At 33.3% G+C, this 22,206-nt stretch overlaps 1 protein-coding gene across 2 annotated transcripts in view; it reads left to right on the top strand.

Annotated features, from left to right (window-relative positions):
- Positions 1 to 22,206, top strand: part of LOC130902473 (oxysterol-binding protein-related protein 9) — a 54,497-nt gene that overhangs the window by 18,970 nt on the left and 13,321 nt on the right. For both annotated transcript variants that reach the window (XM_057814651.1, XM_057814650.1), the window contains exons 2-7: positions 7,186 to 7,386; positions 14,354 to 14,455; positions 18,309 to 18,386; positions 18,818 to 18,868; positions 20,201 to 20,273; positions 21,388 to 21,483. In XM_057814651.1, the coding sequence (XP_057670634.1) occupies positions 7,186 to 7,386; positions 14,354 to 14,455; positions 18,309 to 18,386; positions 18,818 to 18,868; positions 20,201 to 20,273; positions 21,388 to 21,483 (601 nt within the window). The remainder of the gene's footprint in view (positions 1 to 7,185; positions 7,387 to 14,353; positions 14,456 to 18,308; positions 18,387 to 18,817; positions 18,869 to 20,200; positions 20,274 to 21,387; positions 21,484 to 22,206) is intronic.

Here is a 22,206-nt window from a genome sequence, read left to right as displayed (position 1 = left end):
TAACTGGGACTAAACTACAATCATTAACGGCGGTGGTAGCAAGTTTTAACTTGTCGCTTTCGCCGACAAAATTATTTTTGGTTTGTAAGACATCATTTCAACCTTCGCTTGACAATACGAGAGAAAAATTGGGGTGAGCAAAAACGGTAAAATATCAAACAATTCTGCCGTTTTCAGCGGTGTCCCGTACCTAAATTGTTATTATAATAGAATTTGATCGATATTATTTGCTTTTTCACAACTCACGCTGTTCATAAAGAAATGATTTCGAGATTTTATGGGATACCTGGTTAGAGTTTTTGGAGTGAGATTCATGGCATTCTGGCAACAATCTACATCACACAAGAATTGATTACTCTGCACGTCAATACCTAGGTCTCGGACCCTAGTTTTTCTGACCGTGTAACCGTTAAAAAATAGCACTAAGCTGTAAATCATCGAAGCACTTCATTTTTGGGCGAATTGTACCTCAACCTCAAAACTAAACATGATTTTTCACTTCTCTATGAGCCCTTATACCTTAACACAAAATCGATGTTTCGATCTTTGTTTGATCCTATAAGGCATGCTCTTTCGAGTTCAAAGAAATATCCTCCGAAAACCCCGAAAGTGTGTAAGTAAGTTTAATGTTTTCCTTACGAAGTAACACGATATTCGACAGTTTACAATTCAAATAGAAGTGTTTGATTGTGTTTGAATACCTCCTGTAAATATTTTCAATAAATGATTACAATTTATTATAATTTTCTTCAGAATGTCTCTTTATGGCGAACGGTTCCGTTCCATAAATTTTATCGAGTTAAACAAAGAGTAACTTTTTGTTACCGATGTTGTACAGATTGTCCTTGTAAAAGTTACGGATTGTTAACCATTGGGTATGAGTCGACGTTGGCGCTCAGATAGTAGTGTAGAATAATTTATTTCGTCAATCACACTACATGGACATGAACATTTAGAAAATATATTTAAATATAAATTCTGATTTCGTAACATTATAGACATACAACCCAGAAACGAGGGGTCGTTTTATTTGAAATGTACAGAGCACTTCTTTTTTAGGTAAAAGCATTACAATACAATGATTAGAACTATTTTTTTGTTATCCCGGAACTCTAACTTCACAGACATCTTCTTTCTAAATATTTAAAGTGATGAAAGATAGAGACCACAACATCAAATCCTGAAATAGGCAAAAAAGATGTTTAGAATAAAACCAAATATAAGAAAAAGAAAATTTTTGATAATGTTTCATAAAAATGGAAAATGATTCACGGTAAAAAATAAATAATTTGCTTCCAAAAAAGTCGCGCCTCGCTTACGAAATTTCGATTATGGCGCTAACAATGTTCACACAATAATCAAAAAAACGATGCTTGCTCAAATCGAAATTGTGAGTAAAGTTGGGAGTTTTCTTGCGTGTTAATGTAAAATATTGAAAGTTTGAGGTTATGTTCAAAGTTTTCGTCTTTCGTTGGACGTTAACTAGTTGCCGGCTGCCTCTACTATCTACAATACCCATTTTTGATAAATTTGGTGATAATTCTTCTTCGTTGACGATCAACAAAGACTTTTGACATTTGCGTATCGCACTAATTATGTTATAGGTGCTGAAAAAACAATATGAATATGCTGAAAAAAATTTTATGTTGATTTATTAATTAATCAACCGAGCAAGTTCATCACCTTAATGTGTTCATAATATTCGCTAAATATTGTTTATTGATTTCAAGGATATATGACAAGACTTTTTGTTTGGTAATTTTTTCCTAATGATGTTTTTTTTTTTGGAAATTTATAAGATTTACTTTGACGCGTAGTATACAACAATGATCATTTTAATTTTTCGGACGTCACTGCATATATGTTTTATTCACCAGCAAAATCATGAATTGTATTAAATACGCTACTTTATCATTCCAAAATATGATAAAACGAAAAGATAATCAAATTTTGATCGTTACTGTCACTGTCGATTCCCTTATGTGCTTCGTCGCTTTATATTGCAATTTAATGATGTCGATCGACGCTTAACATGTTAACTACAAAATAACTTCACATCCCCTGAGGAGTTTTTTTTTTCAAATAATTCAACTAAGTTTTTCTAAAATCCTACATTTCCTTTACCTTTCAGTGATAACTGTTTATTTAAATTTAATGCGATTAAATGGAATTCTGGAAATTGCCTTGGCAGTCAACGTGTTAATTTGAACTCGGTCACGTGCTAAGAATTAGGCTAGAACGCAATCCCAAATGAATGTAGCGTCAACCGTGAAGAGCGTTGATTGCAGGAAAAAACAAAGTAACTAGTTTGACACGCAACGTTCATTTTGATTTTTCAGTTGGCTAGAAATATTTTATGTAGAATTTGTTTCTTTTCGGATGGCACTTTTTTACACAAAGTTTGAATTCGCTGACTTACGAAATTTCGATTAAGGCGCGACGCTAACAATGTGCACACAATAACCGTGAATATGATGCTTGTTCTTCTTCTTTTTTAGCATTCGATCAATGTTGTAAAACAGTATGTTTTATAATCGATGTTCATACATAAATTTAGTACGAAGAACCTCAAACCATGTTAAGGAATGAATATCAATTTTTCCCAACAACACTAAGACTAACTAACTTTTAAAAAAATGTCAAATATAAAACTACTGCAAAAATAAGGACGATAAAAGTAAAAAAAAAACGGAAATCGGAATCCAAAATTTTCTATATTGCACCATTTTATCCCCGATTTCATTACTAACCCTATACATATTCAGCGCGACCTGCTGAAATCAGTTAGGATTGGTAAAAACATCATACTGTATATCTTGCGCAAATGGCATCATTGAACGTGTATAGAATCAGTAGATTCAACCTCCGATCGCTCCGTGCAGACGCTACGCGGGAATAAGAAAGCGGGGATGCGACTGCGTAGCTCTCGCACTACACACTCCGCCATTGTTGACATTCGAGCGTCAGTCGGCGTTGTGCTACGACCACGTAAACATTCCGCTATTATTGATGCATCCGCCAAGAATGTGAATCGTTTTCAGCAGGCTGATGGCCATATTGCTGCAGAAGTCCATCGGAAAATTAGGGAAAAACTTCATGAGTGATGGTGTCGAGAGCCAAGGACGCAATTCTGTTGTTTCAGATGACCTGCTTCTACGAGTTGATAGAATGGTTAAAGAAAACCGCATTACTACTTTGTCCATGGAATTTCCAGAAGATTCAAAGTCTGTTTTGTACTCTATTTGAATTCATTGACGGCAACTTTTGTTGAAGAGGGTATTGAAAAGCTTGTCCACAGATATGACAAATGTCTCAATCTCTTAGGTAATTATTTCGAAAAAAAAAACAGAAAGTTTACCAATCTTTTGTTAATAAAATGATGGTTAAATGTGAACTTGTTTTTCATTTATAGCCTATCGGAGGTTGAAAAAAAAACGCCCCTCGTTCAAAAGCGACCTAAACGGGCATAATCTAGAACGGGGCTTTCCAATCTTTTCAGCGCACAAAGCGAGTAGAAATTGGAAGGCAGTAGGCACTCTGATTGATTGGCTGATATAGCACCATTTCCAAAGATCATGGTAGAAGGTTGATGCACAACTACCTGCGGGTCAACACTTAGGACCCCCTAGAAAGCAGCTGGATCCCTAAAGGGAACATCGTCTGGCGGTTTGCAAACCATCAAACCCATCAGAAAAACGTGCGGGTTAGGGATTAAAGGCTACGGCTATGATGATTTGTTTAGCGGGTCGCTCTGTATCAGTAACAGAAAGTTTCATATTAACAATTTTTTTGTTTATTCATAAATTCATCATACAGCTGTGAATAAAATGTGCGAGATAAGCGTAGACGTTCCGTAAAAAGAGATTCTATTGAAATATGACTTTGGAATGTGGTTTGATAGAATTTACGAGTTAAGAGGTTGTACGTTTTAAAAAATACGATACATTACAAATCATTTTAACAGTACACCTCAATTGAATCTATTAAGGTGTAACTAAAGGTGTTGAAAAGGTATTGATTGAACTTACTTTCATTTCCAAATCGTGATGTAAAAATAATTATGTCAATGTTCAAATATCATTCAAATTTGGTAAAACAATGGAGAAAATTCAGGAATCTAATATAAAATTGAAATTATATTACGTTATAACCTACTGCATACGTTTGACTTTTAATTTGACATGTATGTAATAGAATTTCCTGCAGTTGAATTATTATGAAAGAATTTACAAAGAAATAGTCCATTCATTTAATAATGAGTTTCTAATTAGAATCCTATCATAAACTACAGTGTATTAAATTTTAAATTGCACTTGAATATGCAGTTGAAATAAGGATAAACGCTATATTGATACCTAACTATTAACACCAACCGAAACTGACAAACTTTCCTCGGGGCCCATTTTTTTGTGTGTCTATACTCCATGGGGTGTATTATTTCGAATAGAAAGTGCAAAAAATTATGTTTTTTGTGTTTATTATACAAGTTTGAAGTAGCCGGAAAGATACAAAGAAATTATTGCGAAAAAATAGGTCTATTCATAGATATTGTACAAAAGAAGCTGAAGAAATTAAATTACTAGCAAAGAAAACGATGAAGGAATAACACTACTAGAATGAGACACTTCTTTGAGAAGGACGTTGATGGGGCATAGTAAAATTGCTATTGCGCTATAATTTGGTACAGAAATGGTAAATGCCCATATTCTTTATAAAACAATAACAAAAAAAGAATATAGCAATTATTGATTCTGAAATCAGTGTACCAAAAAAGTTACTGATGAAAGAAACTTCGGTTGTTGCTGATTAAGAGACGCCAAAACCAAAAAACCCATTGCCTAGTAAAAAAAAGGTATAAGTCACAAGGTAGAAAGAGTAAGTGTAAAGTAATGTTACAAGGACCCAGGACGGTTGAACCAAACTGTAAAACACATTTAAATATGGTACCTTGAGCCGAGGAGAAGGTTCGAAATAAAATACGTCGTGCGGGCCATAGGATAGCTCTGGGCAGTGGAGAAAGTGGAGTTGCGGTCCTATGTATCGCACCGGAGGTCAGCAAAACATAAATGAACATAAATATACATAATAACCAATTTATGCACAAAACCCCAAATTATATATCCATCTGCTCAAGAAAAAATCTTTTTATACTCCTTATCACTTGTTTAGACCGGTTTTATGTTGACCGTCTTCATGAGAATTTTCACTGTTGAATATAATTAACCATTTTTTGTATTTTTAATAACTTTTATGTTCAAGTATTCATATCAACGTAAGAAAACAAGTTTAAGACATGTGCCGCTCTAATTTTATTGGTGAAGAGGAGAGTTTTTGTGAATTTGACATCAAATTCATAATTAGCCAGCCCGAAAACCTTGGAAATGATATGTAACTTTATTGTTCTATGATGTATGGACTATTTCATGCAAGGGGGTGGTTATTAGGGGTTAAAAGTTATAATATTTTGTTAATTTGACATCAAATTCGCAATAGTTACCCTGAAAACCTTGAAAATGATGTGTAACTTCATTGTTCTATGAAGTATAGGCTCAAATACCAGAAGGTGATTATTAGGTTAGGTCAAATTCGTAATCAATCACCTCGAAAATCTTGGAAGTGTTATGTAACTTCATTGTTTTTGTGAAGCATGGGCTATTTCATGGAAGGGAATAGTTATTGGGGTGTGAAGAGGGTACGTTTTTATAGATTTGACCCAGAGCATCCGCTCTAACTTATGGAAAACTACTTCGTTTTCAAAAAATCAAAATGCATCGTGCATCTTTATTTTCTACTCGCGTTAGCTAGCATAATTTTCGACTTGGGATATTTTCGAAAATCTTGCGAGATAAAGAGGTATTTTGACCACATAAGCACATGAAGTTTCAATGGATATATTTCATTACTCGCCATGTGAACAAGCAAATATTTTCATGTATATAGCACACATGATCAACTTCTTGGTTTCAAATGAACTAACTTTTAAAAAATTCGATGATGGACACTATCTTCGTTCTCGGTTGATTATTATTTCAATATTCAAGACTTCTTAATAGTTTTTCTTTCACAAAAATTTGGGTACTCATCTTTTGCTCTACGGTTTTGGCTCCGGCACTTTTTTTTATTTCTACGTAGTTTTCGATTTATTTTTGAGCGTTCAAACCCGTTTTATAGTAGGAATTTTGAGGCTAGGAACCAAATTAGACCTTTTCTGACCCCATAAACCCGGAGGTTTATGTCGAAATCTTGATGTTTTCGAGTTATCCGCAATTCATAATGTTTTTGAGTACATGAATCCATTCAACGGTGAAAATTGTGAGGTTAGGAAAAAATATTTACAGCCCAATATGTAGATAATTTTGTGCTGTACATTCTTTGCTCTAGTACTGTTTTTTAATTCCTCCGCAGTTTTCGAGTTATTCGTGATTTAAAATATTTTTGAGTGTATAAACCCATTTTAAAGTGAAAATTTTGAGGTTAGGAACAAATACATGGGATATTTTTTTGTAGATAATTTTGTACTCGACAGTTTTTTTCGAATTTCTCATTTCGAAAATCCGTATTTTTGTTAAGACTTATTCAGTATCCCAAAACCTCCCAAAATCTAGATATTCAAATGCGCCCAATGTAATTTAAAATTTTAGCCCAAAATTACCTAATTTTTATAAATATTTCTACATTCTCTTTCGTCAAAATCTCCGATTTTTTTGCATAGTATCCTACTGACTCGACATATTTAATGTTTTCAAATTTTCAAAATAAGCAAGTATTACCATTTCTCTGATGTTCTTTATAATTTTCAAATTTTTGGTAGGCCGGCGCGTATCTAATTCTTCATTTTTCAGTTATTAAACTACCCACTGCAGCATTCGCAGACTCTCTTACTACAAATGGAATGTCTGAATCACTACCTGAAGACGTTCCAATTAAATACCTTGTTTGCTTTCATAGTAAGAATATTTCAAGACCTGCTTCTTCATTAACACTACTTCTAATACCATTTGATTTCACAATAATATTTTCATTGTAATTGAAGATTCTATTAAATTAGATAAAACGTTAAACGTTATGAAAAGAGGGATATTGTTCAACTCGCGGAATTTGCAAAGCTGGCGCTCGTTTTGGCAAATATTCCGCTTGCTGAACAACTAGTTACGAAAATGATTATCATTTGGTTCTTTGTTTTAGTCGAAAGAAAAAATGATGCGCGGAGTTCGGAGAGGATGCGTTCGGTTGAAAGGAGCAGTGATCGGTATAGATGATGAAGATGATAGTACATTTACAGTCACAGTAGATCACAAAACCTTCCATTTTCAGGCCAGAGATGCCGAAGAAAGACAAAAATGGGTGCAAGCGCTGGAAGAAACTATTATAAGGCACGGTAATAGGGTGAGTTATTGAATGAAAGTATTCGAATTTATATTAGTTTCTCGGCATTACTTATCTAATATTTTTCCCTGAAACTGTGAAATAATCTGTTACTGAGATACAACATAAATTGCTTGAAAAAATCGACTTTTTTCATTGCTCTAATTGGTCATGTTCCAAAAAAAAAACATAAATTTCTACGTTTGGGTTTTCGCATACGATCTATTTAACTAAAATATTTTCGGAATTCGACTGTAACTTTGTTATTTTAAATGGAACACCCTGGATATTAATACATTGATATTTATGAAGTTAAACTTTGAACACTTTTTATACACACCCTGTATAAAATAAAAAATTTCTCAACATAGATTCAAATACGTCTGACCGAACAGAAACCATTTTCATATCTTTAAGGGTATCCTCGTGAAATAATAATTTATAAGGGTCTGCAAAGGTCAAATTTTTTACAAATAATTTAATAACTCAAAAAGTACGCATTTTTCGAAAAAAATTTTTAGACAAAAGTGTATTTTTATTATTTTACGTAGATTTCAAAAATGTATTAATATACAGAGTGTTAGTTACAGTCGACTTCCGATCGTATTCGAAATCCCAAAGGTACAAATTTTCTTGATTTTACTAGAAATTTTCGTGATATTACTATTTTGCCATATACAGATAGTTTTAACTCGTCGTGGGACACCCTGTATAATGAACCTTTTTTTAATTAGACTGCACAAAAAATTCTTGATGCGTCCGTAGTTTGTTCTACTTAGGAAATTTACTGAGTAAGAAAAGGCATTTTCAAGAAGTTACGAGAACCCTTACAAAGGGTGTATATTTACAATGGTTGCACGTGAAGGATTTCCTTTGAAACTTGTTAAAATTAAGTTGGAGGAAGTAAAAGCGAGAAGTGATTCGTTAGCGAACTCAATTAATTTCTTAGTTTGAATAAAAATAATAGTTCTATATTGTAGAAGAAAAATTATTGTAAACAAACATTTGCAATTCGTTGAATGAAAATTTTATCAGGTTTTTTTGTGGTGTCATATTTTCCGAATTGATTTAGGAGTCAAATCAAATAAATTTAAATAATTTATTAGAAAGAAAATGTTAATTGGTAGTTGGGGTAGGTAATTGATGCCTGCAGTTAACAAACTAGATCTTATTTGAGCTGCGGATTCTTTTGATCCAAATTTTTTCAACCAAAAGCCTGTGGTGTTTATCATTAATCTGAATATAAGGGGTCAGTGAATGAGCATGTCCAGAGTAACTGCTCTTTTCAATACCTCTTATCACAAGTTTTGATCAGACAGGTGCTTATAAGCAATAGCCACGTTTGTGTTTGAACTGATATGGAAGAGCTTGCATTGTCGTAGGGGAAAATGATTCGTCTTCTACATTGTTCCAATGAAACGGTGACGACATATTATTCCGAAACAACAGACGACCATATGCTTCTAAGGGCTTCGTGCGCGAATAACTTTTCGATTTGGCTGTCTTGAAAGGCCCATACAGTCGATTTTTTAGTTTCGAATTCATATGCATAAATGGCTATCAGGACCAAATCTACTTGTCAGCAAAATGTTCATTCAATATTGAATGTATACGAGTGGAACTAATGCCCAAGTATGCCTCAATCTCACGTCACATGACGATCTTGCAATATCAGTTTACGCACAGTTTTTTGGACGACCATTTCAAAATTCATCCTGTAGCGAAATGCGGTCACGATTGAATTCGGAAAACCAGCGAAATAGGCTTGCTAGAGATGGTGCTTCATCACCAAAACCGAAGCGAGTTGATCGTCGACATTCTCCAATGCATTTTGGAACAGTCCGTTTTTATACTCTATCAATGATTTACCATAATGTGCGAATCTTCCATAATGTTCAATCTTTCACCTTATTTTTCACTGGTGTCTTTCTGAGAAATGATCTAAATAAAGCACTTTGAGGCTCATGGAATTTGAAATTGTTAAGCGTCTCATTTACCTAACCTAACCAATTGAATATAGTTTTCCGCCTTCGATTTACCCAAAATATGTTGGAAAACTGCCACAATTGAAGTTCATGCTTTTCTTTCAATTTCACCTATACGAGGTCTAGCTGATAAATAACGAAAAAGGGGTTTATTATAAAAATTATTCTACATTCTAATACTCCCCTTCAATATACTCCCCTTCCCTCGCCACACACCTTTCCATACGTGTTTTCCATTGATCGAAGCAGTACTGGAAGTCTTCTTTGGTAAGAGCCTTTAGGAGCTCTGCCGTTTTTTCCTCATCGCTTCCATCGACTTAAATCGGGTCCCTTTCAAAGCGGATTTTATCTTCGGAAACAAAAAAAAGTCGCACGGTGTCAAATGGTGTGAGTACGGTGGGTGTTCGATCACTGCAGTGCGCTTACTGGCCAAATATTGCTTTACAGGTAGCACGTTATGGGCAGGTGCGTTGTCCTGGTGCAAAATCGGGCCGTTTTTTACGAACTCGTTCTCGCAGTGTTGCCAAAACTGACAAATAGTAAGTCTGACCCTCTGGAACCTATTCAGTCATCACAGTCATCACGATACCGTTAATGTCGGAAGAAATGATAATTATTGCCTTGCATTTTTATAAAAACCCTTCTCAAACTGCTCCGTAAGGTTTAACTTCATATGAAGGGGAGATAAAATGATTTTTTCTCGTTCAACTAAGAGGTTGTTAATAATATTTTTTCCTCCAGCATCCGCTTGCTTTCTCTCTTTGACCTCACTTCTCTATCCCAGAGATGCGCTGTGTCTCTGCTATCCCAGAGACAAAAGAAGCAAAATAAATAAGATACAGGGGATTGTATTCAACATGAATAAGCGTTTTTGACAACACTCCTCATTTGTTTATTAACGAATTCATTCCCTTTGGCTGTTCCATATCATATAAGCTACCTTTGAACGCAAAACTGCTATCTATCATTGCGGTGGGGTAGTAGAAGCAAACTCTACAGATCAATTTATAATAGACCTTAGCAAAAAATTGTATTAACGAAAATGCAAATTGTCAATCTAATAAAATCTTACTTATCTGAATACTGTTCAAACGAGAAGAAAAATATTCCATAATTGAAGATGTGAAGGCTGCAAAGCAAGGCTGCTCAACCTTTTGAAGAGTCGGGCCAAACGTTGGATTCAGTCGTTAACGTCGGGCCATTTACATTTCCTGTTTCAGTTACTTTCAGGACAAGCGCAATAAAAACTTAATTATTAAGAAAATAAAATTGAATTATTGTTTATTAGGAAAAAATTGTATCTTATTCTAAATAAAGAAACAAAATTGAACTTACATCTAGGGTAATTTGTTTATACAATCAATGTTTGGCGACAAATCCGTCGTTGACAGTAACAACAAGTCACAAATATGTTGCTTAGTTAAGGATGTGCGGTATTTATTTTTACCCTAATTAAGATCTGATAAAACCTTTTTGCTAACATATGTTGATCCGAAACTACTTAAAAATTGTAACGCCAGGTCAGCTATTGCTGGAAATTATCCTTTTGATACCAATTTTCAGAAATCTGCAAAATCTCTGAAGAATTTTGTGCTTTCGAAGACGATTTGTTAGCAAAGAGGTTTTTCAACGTATCATGATTTTGCAGTTCAACAAGCTCTAATTGAATACTGGCAGGATCAGTAACTATTTCAGCCAAACTTATTACGAAAAGATTTATAAAAATTTGGACGTTTTGTTTTTTACTCTCGAAATCTTGAAATCTCTCAAATGACTGTGATAAGCATTTAGTTTTAGATTGGTATTAAGAGTAATTAACAGAAACAATATTGAGCTCCTCTTTCTAATGTTAATTGTGGGGAAGAGAGCTAATTGAAAAGATTCAATTTTGCTTTGAGTCCGCTTATCAAATTAAACATAGTCGAAAGTGAACACTCTACCCTGTAATTTGAGATTCAAAATATTGAGGTAATTCGTAAAGAAAAGCAATATCACTCAACCAGGATGTATTCTTCAGTAAATCAAATTCGAATGGTAAAGCCCCTTTCTGCTCTAATTGCGACACCTGTTTGAAGAAATGCTTCAACATGCTGCCCCTTGAAAGCTATCGCACAGCACAATTCAGTTGTAACTCTCCATATTCTCTAATTTCTTCTTCAAGTAATAGCCTGAATTGCACGTATGTAATTTATGCAGCGTACTACCGAATCTATAATGTGTGCCGCGGGATTTTTGAATTTGGTGCGTATTTTTAAACCACACTTGCGCGGGCCACTTAAAATTCCTTCGCGGACCACACAGTGGCCCGCGGGCCTGGGGTTGAGCAGCCTGGCTCTAAAGTATACAAGGATAGTGTTCTAGCGCCTACATTTTAGTTGATCTGTATTTACATCGTCGACTTATATTTTAAAAATTTGTATCGATGATTCTCTTGATGATTCTTTCGTCCGACTTGCAATTGTCAATTTAATTCCCTAGTTTTGATAACTTTCAGTTCTCTATAATTCATTTCATTGTATAAAACATTGTTTTTTTTTCGATTTAAAAGGATTACCAATCCATATAAATTTTGAATTGACGCAATTTTGGTATCCAGTATCGCTGTTATATTTTTAACTTTACCTTAAAAGGATTAAGGAGCTATTTCTAGGATTTCACTAAAATAAATTACAAAGACGTTTCATTTAGCAAAAACACCATTGTCTCAAAATATTTCTAGAATTTAATGGAGATAATATATAAATGCATTGAAAATATACAAGGTATGGCTATTAAGTACAGAAAAAGTACGCAAGCGTCACAAGTTAGCGAAACTAAACTGTTTAGCCTGGAGCCTACTCTTTATTGTGAACTTTCGCATGAAGCTTGGAAAAATTGCAATAGAAACTTCGTTCTAAGTGGACTAGCCATTTGAAAAGTGTATAAATTTGATGGTTTGATCTCTCTCTCTCTCTCTCTCTCTCTCTCTCACACACACATTTCCAATTTCTGTTTAGTTCTATTCGTCATTATCCAGGTTTTACATTGCGTATCTCAGAGTGGGTCTCAAAATTATTTTATAAATTCACATCTTCGTAGATCTGGATATCTCTTTCAACGTTAATATTGTAGTGTTTTTCGTATTTATTCCCCCCTTTCTATTCGTGGCGTGAATTAATAAACACTGTCACTCACGTTCTTAATTTATTGAAATACCTTACACTTCACTAACTTATAATAATTCACTTATCACTATCACTTAACTAACTTGAATAATTTATTTAAATTCGTCGATTACTTTGTTAATTCTTTCTTTTCACTACGACTATTTCTTAAAAGAATTCTAAAAGTTCTAGAAAACAGAGAAACAAAACAAATGAATGAATACACCTCCCTAGATTTTCTTCTAAAGAAACAATGTAAATAAACCGCCTGATATGAATGATAATGAAAAGTTATATAAAAAACAAATAGCAAAAGTGTTTCGTTCAAATTTTTGGAATTCCACTAAATCCAGACAGGGTCTGCTCCAGGACAAAGACGCGTTCGAAACAATATTTTCTAAGGCTGCTGCACAGCTGTTACTTTTGGCAATTCTTATTTCGATTTCCTTTTATTATCTAGTATCCGAATTCTATTAACGTCCCATCATGTTTATGTAGTTTGAAATTGTTTTTTGTCTTGCTTCCACATTTATTCTTTATTTCCATAAATTTTGTTCTTCATTATTGAAGGTCTATTTCTTCTGCTACTGATAGTTATTTGTTTTGTGGTTTCTTCAAACCTTCTTCTGTCGAAACTGAAACTTTTTATTTATTTATTGAAATAAGTCTGTGGCAATGAATGTTTGTCGCGTCCACGTGTTTTTTAGCGGTTAGATGTTTTCAAAATAGCCGAGAAGATGTTGATTCACGTTCGGGTCGCCGTTCCACGATCAGACCATCAGCTAAGTATTCTTGTAATTGCTGAATCTATAGAAATAGACAAAGAATCTGTACGGCAAATTTTACATGAAAATTGGGCAAAACTGGTGCCTCTTTCTTGCCTAGAATAGCATTCCAATGCCACACTTCTACTACTTTATTATTAGGATCAAATTTGCATTAAAAGGAACAAGATTTGAGTTTGTTGAAGCTGTGAAACGAAAATCTGCTTAAGCTACCACCATATCAACACGGTCTGACATGCGTTTCGATAATCAAGTTCATTCATTCATTTAACACTCTCAATACTTTCAAATGCATCCATAATTTTACGTTATTTCTATTTATTACATGATTATTACTGACGGCGAGCTCGACAATATCAGATTTTTTTGTTTGTTCATATTTTATATATATTAGGTGTTCATTAAAACGGATAATAAAGAATCTCTTAGTTTGTCTCACACACAATTAATTTCCAAATTTGATATTTTATCCTCGAGATTACACAACGATTATGTATTATTGGATTTATGAAATCTAAGTTGAAATCTACTGTATAAAAGATATGTTCCAATCGTATTAAAAGGTACCAGAACAAATTTTTCCTGTTTTTATTTCCATTTGGGAAAAAGGGATTTCATTGAACGTCTGACGGTTAATCAATTTATCTACAATTTTCTTATCATCGTCGTTGAGAACAGACATATCCTCGATCTTTTTCTTATCTAATACTGAGTGTAAAATTCAAGATAACATTGAAATACATTTAGAAATATTCTTCAAGTTTCCTTTGGACTAAGACAAGAACTTGGTTATTGGAACGTACTAGTAATGTACCAGTATGTCATTTCAAACGCTTCCATACACATTGTCTTGAGGCTACAGGAGTAAACGCGAGTGCGAGAGTGTGGATGGAGCGATCCTTCCGCACTAAGGTGTTTCGTGTCTGTTTTTCGAGCGAAAGGCAAAGTACGTGATGGCTTGAATATGAAATAAATTGGGAGAGAAGATGGCTGGCACTCCGGTCGCTCCCTCTCGTCAAGACTAGTGTCGAGAGTTTCTAGGGGATATTTTATGCAACATATTTTTTATTTTCAGATGAGATATGAAACGCATCATCCCTCGCCGACTATCAGAGATTTCGATAACAAAGTATCTGAAGCCGATGCATATCTACAACTCATGATCGACCAAACTAGGGTAAGTTTTTGACTTTTTTCAATGAAAAAAGTGCGGTTAATTAGGTAATAAATAATACCAATTTCAATCGACGATCATCCAGTACCGCCTTGTGGATTTTCTTTAAAATTTCTGGAGTCGTCACCTCATTTGGTCGATCACTACGAAGCTGGTCATGTCAGATCGTACGGCCTCGTTTAAACTCTGCTACACAATATTTTACTGTTGATAACGAAGGAACAGTCTCACCCAGAGTAGAATCTAGTTCAGCTTTTATATTGGTGAGGCGAAGGCAATTCAAATAAAAGTATTGTATCACATAACGATGACCAATTTTTCACAAATTGACTATTTATGGCTGCTAAACAACGTGGTGAAGTTTCAACTTCAAACTTGAAACATAGGCTGTATAGATTATGCAATGTCTAATTCAGTGGTATTTTTCAAGTAATTACCGCCATCTGTAGGGCAAGACAGATACTTCTAGAACCATCATCATCAAGCTTAATAAGTAACAGAAGCAAAAAGATACAAGAACAGAAGGAAATGAAAACTCTGAAGACCGTGGCTATAAAAAGTAAGGGGGAGGACAAGGGAAACCAATGCAGCAGATTAATGAAGTACCAAAGGATCGGAAAGAATGGTAAAAATGAAGAAAAGGAGGATGAAAACTAAAATTCCAATACTAGAAAGGACCTAAAGGTTTCTAGAGAAGAAGAAGGTTGGAAAGAGTGGTAAAAATGAAGAAAAGGAGGATGAAAACTAAAATTTCAATAATAGAAAGGACCCAAAAGGGCTCTAGAGAAGAAGAAGGATGGAAAGAGTGGTAAAAATGAAGAAAAGAAGGATGAAAACTAAAATTCTAATACTAGAAACGACCTAAAGGGTTCTAGAGAAGAAGAAGGATGGAAACAGTGGTAAAAATGAAGAAAAGGAGGATGAAAACTAAAATTTCAATAATAGAAAGGACCCAAAAGGGTTCTAGAGAAGAAGAAGATTGGAAAGAGTGGTAAAAATGAAGAAAAGGAGGATGAAAACTAAAATTTCAATAATAGAAAGGACCCAAAAGGGTTCTAGAGAAGAAGAAGATTGGAAAGAGTGGTAAAAATGAAGAAAAGGAGGATGAAAACTAAAATTTCAATAATAGAAAGGACCCAAAAGGGTTCTAGAGAAGAAGAAGGATGGAAAGAGTGGTAAAAATGAAGAAAAGAAGGATGAAAACTAAAATTCCAATACTAGAAACGACCTAAAGGGTTCTAGAGAAGAAGAAGGATGGAAACAGTGGTAAAAATGAAGAAAAGGAGGATGAAAACTAAAATTTCAATAATAGAAAGGACCCAAAAGGGTTCTAGAGAAGAAGAAGATTGGAAAGAGTGGTAAAAATGAAGAAAAGGAGGATGAAAACTAAAATTTCAATAATAGAAAGGACCCAAAAGGGTTCTAGAGAAGAAGAAGATTGGAAAGAGTGGTAAAAATGAAGAAAAGGAGGATGAAAACTAAAATTTCAATAATAGAAAGGACCCAAAAGGGTTCTAGAGAAGAAGAAGATTGGAAAGAGTGGTAAAAATGAAGAAAAGGAGGAAGAAAACTAAAATTTCAATAATAGAAAGGACCCAAAAGGGCTCTAGAGAAGAAGAAGATTGGAAAGAGTGGTAAAAATGAAGAAAAGGAGGATGAAAACTAAAATTCCAATACTAGAAACGACCTAAAGGGTTCTAGAGAAGAAGAAGGATGGAAACAGTGGTAAAAATGAAGAAAAGGAGGATGAAAACTAAAATTTCAATAATAGAAAGGACCCAAAAGGGTTCTAGAGAAGAAGAAGATTGGAAAGAGTGGTGAAAATGAAGAAAAGAAGGATGAAAACTAAAATTTCAATAATAGGAAGGACCCAAAAGGGTTCTAGAGAAGAAGAAGATTGGAAAGAGTGGTAAAAATGAAGAAAAGAAGGATGAAAACTAAAATTCCAATACTAGAAACGACCTAAAGGGTTCTAGAGAAGAAGAAGGATGGAAACAGTGGTAAAAATGAAGAAAAGGAGGATGAAAACTAAAATTTCAATAATAGAAAGGACCTAAAAGGGTTCTAGAGAAGAAGAAGATTGGAAAGAGTGGTAAAAATGAAGAAAAGGAGGATGAAAACTAAAATTTCAATAATAGAAAGGACCCAAAAGGGTTCTAGAGAAGAAGAAGATTGGAAAGAGTGGTGAAAATGAAGAAAAGAAGGATGAAAACTAAAATTTCAATAATAGGAAGGACCCAAAAGGGTTCTAGAGAAGAAGAAGATTGGAAAGAGTGGTAAAAATGAAGAAAAGGAGGATGAAAACTAAAATTCCAATACTTGACAGGACCTAAAGGGTTCTAGAGAATAAGAATAATGTAAAGAGTGGAAAAATTGAATAAAAGGAGAATGAAAACTAAAATTTTAATATTTTGACGCTCGAATGGGCCTGAGAAGTTCTAATAGAGAAGAAACAGAGATTTCACTTATTATTGATCACTATCTACGAGCTCCGTCCCATTTCAATTGGCTCAATTGAAAAAAATTACTAATCATTTAGCTATTAAAAACCGGCAAATTGTTTCGTTTTGAGCACTTTTTATTTTCTATAAACATTTTAGATACTTTTACAGGAGTTACAAGTCCTAAACATATGTTGTAATTACAAACCAAAAAAAAAACAGAAACCAAATGTAATCATAAAAACTTGAATATTAAACATACTTTTAAAAGTTATCATTGCCTTTACATCCCTTTATTTTTAATAACAGCCATAATTCTTTGAGGCATGGTGTTTATTAAATTCTGGCAGTATTCGAGAGTGAAATCATCCCAAATTTCTTGTAGTCTTTCTTTTAATTCCATAACAGTTCTAGCTGAATTTGCACGCAATTGCTTTTTCATTTCATGTCAAAGTGTTTCTATTGGTGATAAATCTGGACTACTTGAAACTCACTCTAAAAGGGAATATTGTTGTCTGAGAACCATTTTAAGGCCTTTTTTGACTGAAAAGTAAAGGCTTTCCCAGAGGTTAAATTTACTTCTCTTGTTGGCAACAATGATTTTACTAAAATATCCAGGTACTTTTCAGTATTGACAATTCCGTTTATGAAATGCAGTTTTCCCACTCCTTTTGCAGATATTGAGCACCACACCATCACAGATGCCGGAAATTTCACTTTCCGCTTCAAACAATCTGGATGAAAAGTTTCATTTCTTTTGTCGAATAACTCTACTTCGATCGTCACCCACGCAAACTTCAAAACGAGACTCATCACTCCAATGTATAAAGCTCCACTGTTCAAAAGTCCAATTTTTATGCTCTTTTGTCCATTTAAGTCAATTTTTCTTTTGGATTTGAGTCAATAATGGCTTTTCCTTGGCCTATGTAAAGAAAATTTAAATTTAGAAAAATATGCATTAAACTAAGGTGTTACAAAATTCACCTTGTATGTCCGAAATCCTAATTTTTGAGCCTCTCTGTGACATGCGGATCTTGAAACCCGCCTACCCACTGCATTACTCCAAAGTACGCTCTTTCACTTAAAAAAACATTTTGTGAAAATATGACTTTATTATTTGCGTACTTTAGACCTAATGAAACTTTGAACAAACACAATTTTGGAAACAATGAACCTTTGTATATGCATAAAAAATCATTATCTATCCATTTCCATCATATTAAATATTCAAAATATTTGACAATATTCATCCAAAACTTATTTTAGATGTAAAACTAAAAATTTAAAACATTTTACTAACAGTTACTTTTTGGCATTTTAAAATAAAGTTTAAAAATTTGGAAAAGTGGGCCAACTGAAATGGGATATACGATTCATTTCCAACTCAACCACATGAGTAATAATATTTGTTACAGAAATTAGAAGATAGAATAGCCATCATTACCGACTCTGATGAAAAAGTTAAATGCCAGGTTATATTAGATCACGCAAATGTAAGTTATATTAAATCTCATTACTTTTGTTATAACTATTTGATAGCTAGTTAAATTCTATACATTATAATATTTATTTTATCAATTTCTACTATGCAATACTTTTAATGAATATCTTCAACAATATTTAGAATAACAAATAACACGTGGAACTATAACGTGTTTCATACTTGTACCAATCCCAAAATAGAACAAATTTTAGTAATAAAATTGCAGGTTAAATATTTTTTTACTTAAAAAGTGTATCTACATAAAACTAAATTTTCTAGTTAATATTCTTGTAAAAATCTAAATATAATCAGTAAGGGAATGGAAACTCGTTTAGTTCCTCGTACTTAAGAAATTGTTTTCCATGACGTAGTTTCTCTTTTTTTTTTATAAATATAAAAGTTTTCATGACTGTTATTCTATATTTTATACTTTTTTTCCAGATTATGTTGGATAACATCAAACATTCTATAGTGCTATTACAAATAGCAAAAGTAAGTATTATACTTCTCGTATTTAATATTAATTTTAAATACGAAACGAATACATGCAGACCCCAATGAATTTTCGAAATCAAATCAGTTTCCTCGACGTAAATATTTACATGGATGGATTTAATACCTTTAGTCCACTCAAATTAGACTTTCTTGCAGAGAAATTTTCCCCACAGTAACTGGATCAGTCAGCTCCGATGTATTTTGGCTGTTGGAAAACGAATTTTGGTCTAGAAAAGGGGGAGAGGGGGGGGAAGATAATGACATAATACATATAAAAATCGCTGTTTTTGTACTTATTTCACTATTTTGCGAGAAAACTATGCGTCCCAGCGAAAAACTTAATCCAGTCGAGTTGTAGATAATTAAATGTCCTCCAACTTTGCCAACATTCTGTCGTACGTTGCCTAATTAAGCCGCTAGGGGGCGCGCACAAGTTTCTGGAAAACCATGCTCTTCCCGGGGAAATAGTGAATGACAAAGTTGTAGCATACAAAATTTCCGACAACTTTTGCCCGAAACTATTTTCTTAATAACGCATATTTTCGCCGCTAAGGGTCGCGAAAAATTTTTAAAAACCAGTGCCGAATTAACCTAGTGGCTTGGGGGGGCTATAGCCCCGGGCCCCAGGTCCAAGAGGGCCCCATCATTTGGAAATCATTCTGTATTTTTTGATGTGTTGATACCACAAATCTAACGTATTGATATTATTTTGTGAATTTTTCCGGGTTTCCGAATTCTTTAAGGGGGCCCCGTCATTATTTTAGGCCCGGGCCTTATAAATCTTAATCCGACCCTGAATATTGATATTTATTTTTTTCCCGATCATGTTAAAATTTCTATCCAACTAAATTTGACAAAATGCCGTCATAATAATTTTTTCGTATTTATTCTTCAAAAGATTAAGAATTCTGACTCTTCCTTCCTTTATTCATCTTTCAATCCAGGAACGCGAAGCACGACCTTCACCTACTCGACGTTTAGAATTAGTTGAGAGCTCGATATTTTACAATGCAAAAAAATGCACAATCATTTGCCAAATGATTTTGAAGTTGTATTTATTGGAAAGTGCCTCCTACTCTGTAAACGACTTCCATTCTAATAATATTTAATTCCCCGCTTGCTGCATACTGGTTTAATTTTTGCTATGGACCCATATACTAATTTTTCCTATAATTTTGTTATTTATCGTGGTTTTCTTCTGTATATTGAAATTTTATTGTTTTTGTATCTTTATTTATTTTAATGTTTGTATTTTATTTTTTACAAGTTTTTATCTACAAATTGTAACAATTTGCTGACAATAAATCATTTCTCTCTTCCTGTTTTTAGAATACGGCACATCCTGTTAATGGAATATACCACCAGAGACCAAGTACTTCAAACTCCAATGTTGCCGCAACGGGTAAGTTTCTTTTATTTACAATTTCCAATATTTCCATCCAGTTTTCTTTTCATATCATACGTATCATTCATAAACCGTGTGAAGTTATCCAAGGATTTCTTCCACGAATATATTTTTACAAAATAAACTGAAATTTTGTGAAAAAATGTAAATAAAGTAGACGTATACGTAATTTTACCAAAATTTGAAGGTTGAGTGGATAAAATTGATGAAGATGCAAAAAGAATTATTTAATTGTTACAAGGTTCACCTAACTAAAAAACAAATAACCAAAAGTAGTAAGTTGACACAATATAATTCACCATATTGTGATTGGTGAAGTAAATTGCATTTTATGATTCGGGATACTTCAAATACTGTGCTTCCTTAATGGTTATTTGTAATGCTTCTAAATGTTCTTAATTTTAGGTCTCTTCTGTTTTAAAATTAGTTTCTTTTGATAATTTTTAAAAGAAAGATAAAATTGACTTTTCTTTTGAGTCTTATCAAATTATGATATTGACACTGACAATTTGTGTATTTATATTAACCATGAACATCAAAATAAGAATAAAATAAAAATAGAAATTCATTCTAATAAGAAGAATTAATTTTTTCCTCAGTCCTTACATCTCAAATATGTAGCAGTTCTTAATCAATTAAATTATTTGTAGTTTCTTTAGAATTTACAAAATTGTGCTATAAATTTTACTCAAATTATTTACTGCTACTACTACTGCTATTTGAAATGTAAGGATGGAGGAAAAATTTAAATTTTCTTATTAGAATAAATTTCTATTTTGATTCTATTCTTATTTTGATGTTCTTGGTTAATATAAGTCAGTGTCCATATTGTGATAAAGACTTAAAGAAAAGTAGAAACGTCAAATTTTTATCAATCTTTCAAAAAATATTTAAAAAAACTAATTTTAAAACAGAAGAGATCTAAAATCAAAAACATTTAGATGCATTTATATATCAAAAGGTCTAAGAAATAAAAAGTGGTATTTTTTATATATAGATAAATATTAGTTGGATTTTTTATTAACAAATGACAAATAGCTCGAGTGAATTATAAATCTGTGAAAAAATAAACGATTTTTTCATGATTCAAAACGAAGTACATATATTTTAGGAAATGAGACTATAGCAGGTGAGGCTGTTGTTCAGTCAGGCATCGAATTAGGTTCTGAATGTGTTGAAAACGCCAGGCGGCACAGTAGAACAATCAGTAAGTAATTTCTTTAACCGTTAACTGTTATATATTAAAAGATTTGGTTAAAATTATTCATAGAAAAAAAATTGTATTAGTCTCGATTCTAATTTTCATTTTTTGATGCTTAACCATAATTGCATGACCACCACATTTGATGGTGGGTCCTGTAACCGGATCAGCCCCCCTTTCACGTACACTATGTTTCGAAAATTAAATGGTAGACGGGGGAAAGTAGAAGGAGTGTATGGGGCGTGAGCAGGGGTTGTATGCAAACTTTCACGTGCGCACCCAATTAAATAGTAACTAACCTAGAATCTAGAATTTACATTAATTTATGAAAGATTTACGGTAAAATATTCTGCTATAAATTAAAAAATTGAATCCAAAGAGGGTTAGACCCGAATCCTGTGACCTAAGTTACACCAGCCCCACCCTTGTGGGGGCCATGCATAATTTACAAAAAACAACTGTTCAAAAATGTGGATAATCATTACAACGTCAAGATTGATTGACAATTATCCAGAAGAAAAACTTGAATTTCAAATTTTAGTATTATTTTATTTAATTCATCAAATGTCTACCCACTCTAAAGCCAGTTGCAGCAACTACCATAAACACAAGCAGGTTTATTACCATTAAATCGTTTTTACACACAGACTCTTATTTTTTTAATTGGAATTATTGGAACTGTTGGTGATGTTCATAATGAACACACTGTTCACACTACCACTACACCAA

This window comes from Diorhabda carinulata, chromosome X, assembly GCF_026250575.1.
Source record: "Diorhabda carinulata isolate Delta chromosome X, icDioCari1.1, whole genome shotgun sequence".
Taxonomy (NCBI): domain Eukaryota; kingdom Metazoa; phylum Arthropoda; class Insecta; order Coleoptera; family Chrysomelidae; genus Diorhabda; species Diorhabda carinulata.
Note: the sequence above shows the minus strand (reverse complement) of the source record. Positions and strands in the feature narration are given on the sequence as shown.